Below are 6,000 nucleotides of genomic sequence, written 5' to 3'. Positions count from 1 at the left end.
TTCATGCAAATGACACTTTAAACAGATAGTGCAAATAAAATTGTGAGAACCTCTCTGAGTGCTGCCCTGTTAAATGGGATGCAAACCCTTTCTACTGTCCTGTATGCCCCTGGGGGACCTTCCCAAGGAGTGGCATTGTGGGTGATTGGTCCTCCCCACCACCATCCTGTGGGGCCTGGGAAAGAGGAGCTGGCATGAGACTGCTTGTTGGGAACAGAAAAACTGGAGAAAAATATTTTAACACTAGCTCTCATCTAGCCCAGTTATTGACTCCCAAGGAACTGGGCTCCTGCTGCATCAGCAGATCTCTACTCAGATGGCTTAGCTGCCTGATGGGAGATTGTTGGAGGTCCCAAAGAAGGTACAAGGATTTGTACTCGAGTCTTAGTTTGGAAAGTGAGGGGAGCACAGAAACAAATCTGAAAAATCATTTTCCTTATGTATCCACCAAGTGTAACTGCAGGGAGAAGGCTGTGGTGAATGGTAGGAACTTGGAAATAGGCCTTTATGGTGGAAAACAACAAAACAGACCTCTCCTTGTTAGTGCTGAAAGTTCCCTCCATTTTCCCTCTTCCTTTTTTCACTTGCTCTCAGCTGGAAGGTCACTTCTGCTTATGTCTGACCTGTGTGTGGTGAGCGTGTGTGTCAGCAGAGCCTGGGAGCGGACTGTCAAAGCAGAATTTCTGGTCTGAATCAACGTGATACAGAAAGGCTCCTGTCCCTGGCACAGAGCTGCCAACTGCCCTTCTCAGTGCCTGGTTTGACACAGAGCAAATTTGCTGATGCAAGCAGCATGTGTCATGGCATGATGAAGACCGTAAGAGGTGAAGATATTAAACAGAAAAATGCCACAGTTCATGCATTCTTAACAGGTACCGAATTGTCTCGCTGCTTTTTTTTCCCTTTCAAAGACTGATATAAATTAACACTATTTTTTTCTGTTAAGACCCCTTGAAAATAGTTGAAGTCAAAATGTGTTGTAACTTGTATATTATTTTCAATTCCCATTTACAGTGATGCCTCAGAAGTCTGAAACCAACATCTGTTTCCTTCTTGGATTAATTTTCTTCCATAGAAGACACTTCCATTTTTTTCTTTTTTTTTTTAACTACTTAAAGTCATCCCATTCTTTAATTAAGAGTTGAAAAGTCATAAATCACTGTCCTATTAGATGTGTTGCAGGCTATGGGAGCTCTTTACTGCAGAATCTAGCTTGTGGGGAAATACCTGGCCTTTTTGCAATGTGAAATGCAAGGGGAAAGAGGGAATCTTCAGTCCTCTGCTCTTCACTTACATGTCCTTGGAAAAAATGTGCTTACCCTCATTATGTTCAGTGTGTTTGTGATGATGATGATGCTGTGCATTGTGCCAACAATTTTAATCAAATCACATGCTTCAGGGATTCAGCCTGTCAACTCTGAGGGGTAAGAAAGAATTTAAATTTACCCTTTCATGCTTTTTTTTCTTTTCCCCCTGCCCCTTATATGCTTGGCTGTGCAGTGTTGCTTTCATGCTCTAGTCACACGGACAGCCAGATCTGAGGGTGGAACTGAGGTTTCCTGCAGGTCAACTCAACAGGAACATTGGATGATGCTCATTTTCCTCTGCAGCATGAGGCAGGGACTGTGTGACTTGTTTGTTTGCGTGTTAAACTGTACTTCTTTTTATTTAGTGTGCTAGTCCTTGAAAAGCGAAATAATGTATATTGAGTGAGAAAAGACTTGGACTGTCAGGAGTTACCAGATTCGTTCAAGACAGCTATTAAAAATGTATAATCCAAAAAGAGGTAAAACCCCCCCCCAGAAGACTCCTGTCAAACAGCTATGCGCGTTTGATGGGATTTGACAAACGCATATGCACGCACACATGACAAAGAGGGAAAGGCTGAGGCCTCGGCTTCTCCTACACCGGCTTGGGATAGCATGTTCCCCGCTTTCCCTCAGCGCGGCGGGAACCAGAGCGGGCCTGAGGAGCTCGGTCCTCAGAGGTGAAGCCCTGCGGCGGACACTGGACTCCGGGGGTCGGCCCGGCTGTCAGCGTGCGGCAGGTGCCCCGGGGACCCCCGCCCGGGGCGCGGGGCGGGTCCGTGCGGCGGGTCCCGCCCGGTCCGGCGGCGCCGCCCCCCGCGCTGCCCTGCGGGGCGGGGGCGCCCAGAGCCGCGGGCGGCCCTCGCTCCGCTCCGCTCCGGCAGCGGCCGCGGCGCGAACAAAGGCGGCGGCGGCGGCGGCAGGCGGCGGTGGCGGCGCGGCCGAGCGCGGCTCCCGCCCGCCCCTGCTTCCTGGGCCGGACCAGCTGAGGCGGCCGCCGCGCCCCCGCCCCGCCGCCGAGCGGAGCCGCCGCCGCAGCAGCGCCGGTGTCGGGGCGCGCTCGCCGCCCGCCGCGGGAGCTGCATGTGCGGGGGAGCCGCGGCGGAGGATGGCGGTGCTCAAGCTCGCCGACCAGGTGGGCGCCGCGGGGCGGGCGGGAGCGGGGCGGCGGGCTCGGGCTCGGGCTCCGCCGCAGCCCCCGCGGCGGTGCGGGGCGGCCGGGGCGGCCCTTCTCCGCGGCCGCGGGTCCCTCCTTCCCTGGGGTCGCCGTGCGGTGCCGGCTCCCCCCGCCCGCCGGGCCGCCGCCGGTGCGCTGCCCTTCGCCTCCCGGCGGACCGTGTCTGTGCGCGGCGGGCCGGGGATCGGGGCCGGGCAGAGTGCGGCTCCCGGGGTCGCAGCAGCAGGAGCCGGTCCCGGGCGCTCGCCCGTCCGCGCTGCCGCCCCGGTGAAACCCTGACATCTCCCGTCGGCAGGGCGGGATGGAAGCGGCTCGTTTCGAAAGGCCTGTCGGCTCTGCTTATCCTTCCTTTGGGTTTCTCCCTCGTTCCATTGCCGTGCCGTGCGTAGAAATTATTTTTCCTGTCGCCTTTTTGCTTAGGAAGTGCCTCTTCGGATTAGCTGTCGCCGTTGTTCACAGGCTGCTAGGAAGACCCGTAGTATTAAATCCTTGGATCGTGTTAAATTTAGCAATGGGCAGACAGCTGTAATGAGTATAAAAGTATTTCTAATCATTGGTACTTAAAAGCATTTAAAAACATTTAGTAAATTGATATTATGGCTCCCACATCCTAATTTATCCACACGCTCTACCAACTGTTACACACTTTGCGTGCTTTAATCTGCTATTTTTAATTTAACTTGGTGTGCCTGTGATCTGCAGCGTGGGTGTCCTGTGAGCCTTAGACCCTTCCTGTGGGGTTCAGAAGGACTGCCTTCAGCCAACCCCACTCCAGATACCCGTACTTAGAGATCACAAGCCTCACTCACAGTCTATTTATGCTTTTCCAATACAGTCTTCCACATCCACAAAGCCGCTGCATAGCACATTGAAAAGAGTTTTAAAAGGAGAAAATGATAAAGCTGCTTCTAAAGTAAAAGCAATACTGTGGGACCAGACTATAATGTGTTTTTGTGTGTAACAGAAGGCAGTATTTATGGGCTGTCTCCTGACATGTCCCTTGAATATCCACATCTGTAGATATTTGCTTATGACTGGTAAAGAAAATGTTTCACACCAGGAGACTTCACTACCCCATGGTGCACAAACTGAGTCTCAAAAATAAGGAGATGCAGGTAGGATGTGCATGCTACAAATCTAAACAGCAAGCATTAATGTTAAAAATATGTGTTACAAAGGACCAAAATTGTATCATTTCAGTGCTTTTTACATGCTTAATGAACCCCTTGAATTTATTGCCTTTAGCATTTTTAAACCTTTGCTGAAATCTTGCAGTGAGGATTTTGCTTCAGCAGTAGAAGTCAAAATAGATTGAAGTCAAGTAGATCACATCCTGATGAAGTGTGTAATGCTGTAGAAAAATGATAGGCTGTTGTCTCAGGGTTCTCCTTCTTCTCTGAGAACCCTCAAAGCTCAGGGATGAGGCTCCTTAGAGCTGCTGTTAATGCCCCTGCAGTGTGCCTGCTTTGGGGACACTCAAAATTTTGGTTGATGCTCATCATTGTTTGTGATCAGGCTGTGGTCTGGGGCATGATAAGGCAGGCTGATAGTTTTTCTGCGTTGATGTGTGTCTCCTGTTGTTTACAAAGGGATATGCTGGTCTACTTGTACTCATCCTACTGGACCTTTTTTATTTCTTTCAGTTTCTTCCCCAGACCTGTTTCTTTCACTTCTGAGAAGCTGGAGGAGGGGGAGAATACATTGGAAGCTGGCTGTGGTGCTTCCTCTTAAACCCAGAGCAGAAGTTTGTGTGCCTGTTTCTGTGTACTTGGAGCTGTTGCTGGCAGAGCCTTTCCAACGTGCAGCCTGAGCAGTGTCACCAAGGCACTGGGGCTGCACAGCCTGCTTCAGCAGCTCTCTGTGCACCAGGCCAAGCTGGGCTTGGCCCAAACTCCTCAAACTCCTCAGGTCTGAGGAGTACTGTCCCCAGACTGGCCCACCTTTAGCTAAGAGAGACACAATAGCAGCATCCCCATGTGTTTATAGACAGACCCCAGCACAACAAAGGTGAATCTGGGATGGAGAATGGTGTGCCTGGGAAAATTTGCATTCCTATAACAACTGCTGTGTGCGCTCGGACTCACTGGGGTTGCGGGAGCAGGCTCCTCCTGCATTTCTTCCTGCTCTTCAGGATTGAGGGCAACTGTCACAGCGATAACTTGCAGCGATTCAGGAAACTGTTTCCTTTTCCTTAAACACCAGAGGCCACAGCTGTCCATGTGCTCGCAGTGTCCTGCAGTGAGAATTGGAGGATGTAGGACACTGCATGCGACATACACCTGCAGCAGCTGGGACCTGGGCTGCTGGGAGTGGGGGTTCCTCTTTGTGCACTGACTGTGAGGTTTGGTTCAGGTCTTAGTTGTGATGTTCAGAGAAGGCTGACTTTGCAACCAAGAGCTCTCTGCCTGTTGTTGGGATTTCTGTAGCACACGCTTTCTTCTGGATCCATGACTTTCTTGACCAGTGATGAGAGCTCATGTAGGAGATGACTAGAGAACCTCCATGCTGAGAGTTTAAACGTGTTTCTCTAAGTAGTCTGTCTCCTCCTCTTCTCCATTATTGGCCTCTCTTACCAGCTGCATCTAATAGCACATGAAACACTCAGACACATGAGAAATTAATCACACCATTTCTCATACAGGCTTTGAAGGCAGACAGATGTTAATTATTGCTTTTTTGATATAGCTGAAAGGTGCTAAGGTGTGGCTATGCTTAATCCTTAAGAGATTATCAGTAGTTTTGGCTGCATTCTCTCCTTAGGCAGGAGAGCTTTATTTAAGAGTTTAGCATTAGTGTAGGTTACTTGAATTTGCTTCCGGTGATGGTAATTTCTAGCTCATCAGTTGGGCCACAAGAAACCTGTAAGTCATTTAAGCACAGGAAGTGTATTTTACCATCATTTGTTTCTACACGAATTTCTTTCAAGCCTTGCTTTTTTTTCTGTAACTGCACCTAGTCGCTTTTGCATGACTAAATGTCAAGCTGAAAACAAGCTAATTCACAAAACTTAAATTAATTCTTAGGATGATAATCTTTGTGCACAGTGATGTGTCTGTGCACTTGTAAACATTCAGATGTTCTAAATATTTCAGTTGTCACATACAAATATTGCAAAACTTGCTCTAAATCTTAACATGTTTATGCAGTTCTTTTTTTTTTACCATCTCTGCAGTGAATGTTGATTACAGCAAGCATGCAAATTAGTTTAGGGACTGAAAAACCATTTTTTTCCTCCAGTTCTAAGAGTTACTGCTTATTGTTCCCTATCCAAGTCATTAGTTGTATCTTTTTCATTTTGATAAGTGTTAGTATTTTATAGTATGTGAGGGTGGAGTTGTATATGATAAAAACCTTTGCAATTAAGCTAGAGTTCAGAAGGAGCAGAAGACAAGTGCTTCAACAAGTGAGCAGCCAGAGGCTGTCAGGTGTGAGTTGCACTGACACAGCTTGAGTCTGGCTGTGTGTATATGAGAGGGCACAGAAACCCTTGCTGTGCCTCTCCAGTGCCGTTTGAGG

General features: G+C 49.0%; 1 protein-coding gene across 14 annotated transcripts in view; it reads left to right on the top strand.

The window, feature by feature from the left end:
- Positions 1-2,360: 2,360 nt before the first annotated feature.
- The window catches only part of ANKRD44 (ankyrin repeat domain 44), a 137,244-nt gene continuing 133,604 nt past the window's right edge, over positions 2,361-6,000 (top strand). For all 14 annotated transcript variants that reach the window (XM_017836579.1, XM_017836616.1, XM_017836551.1 and 11 more), the window contains exon 1: positions 2,361-2,442. In XM_017836579.1, the coding sequence (XP_017692068.1) occupies positions 2,416-2,442 (27 nt within the window). In that variant the 5' untranslated portion in view covers positions 2,361-2,415. The remainder of the gene's footprint in view (positions 2,443-6,000) is intronic.

The sequence above is a fragment of the Lepidothrix coronata genome, unplaced genomic scaffold (genome assembly GCF_001604755.1).
Source record: "Lepidothrix coronata isolate B3197 unplaced genomic scaffold, Lepidothrix_coronata-1.0 Scaffold7, whole genome shotgun sequence".
Lineage (NCBI taxonomy): Eukaryota > Metazoa > Chordata > Aves > Passeriformes > Pipridae > Lepidothrix > Lepidothrix coronata.
The sequence above is the reverse complement of the archived record's forward strand: the minus strand, read 5'-3'. Positions and strand labels throughout refer to the sequence as shown.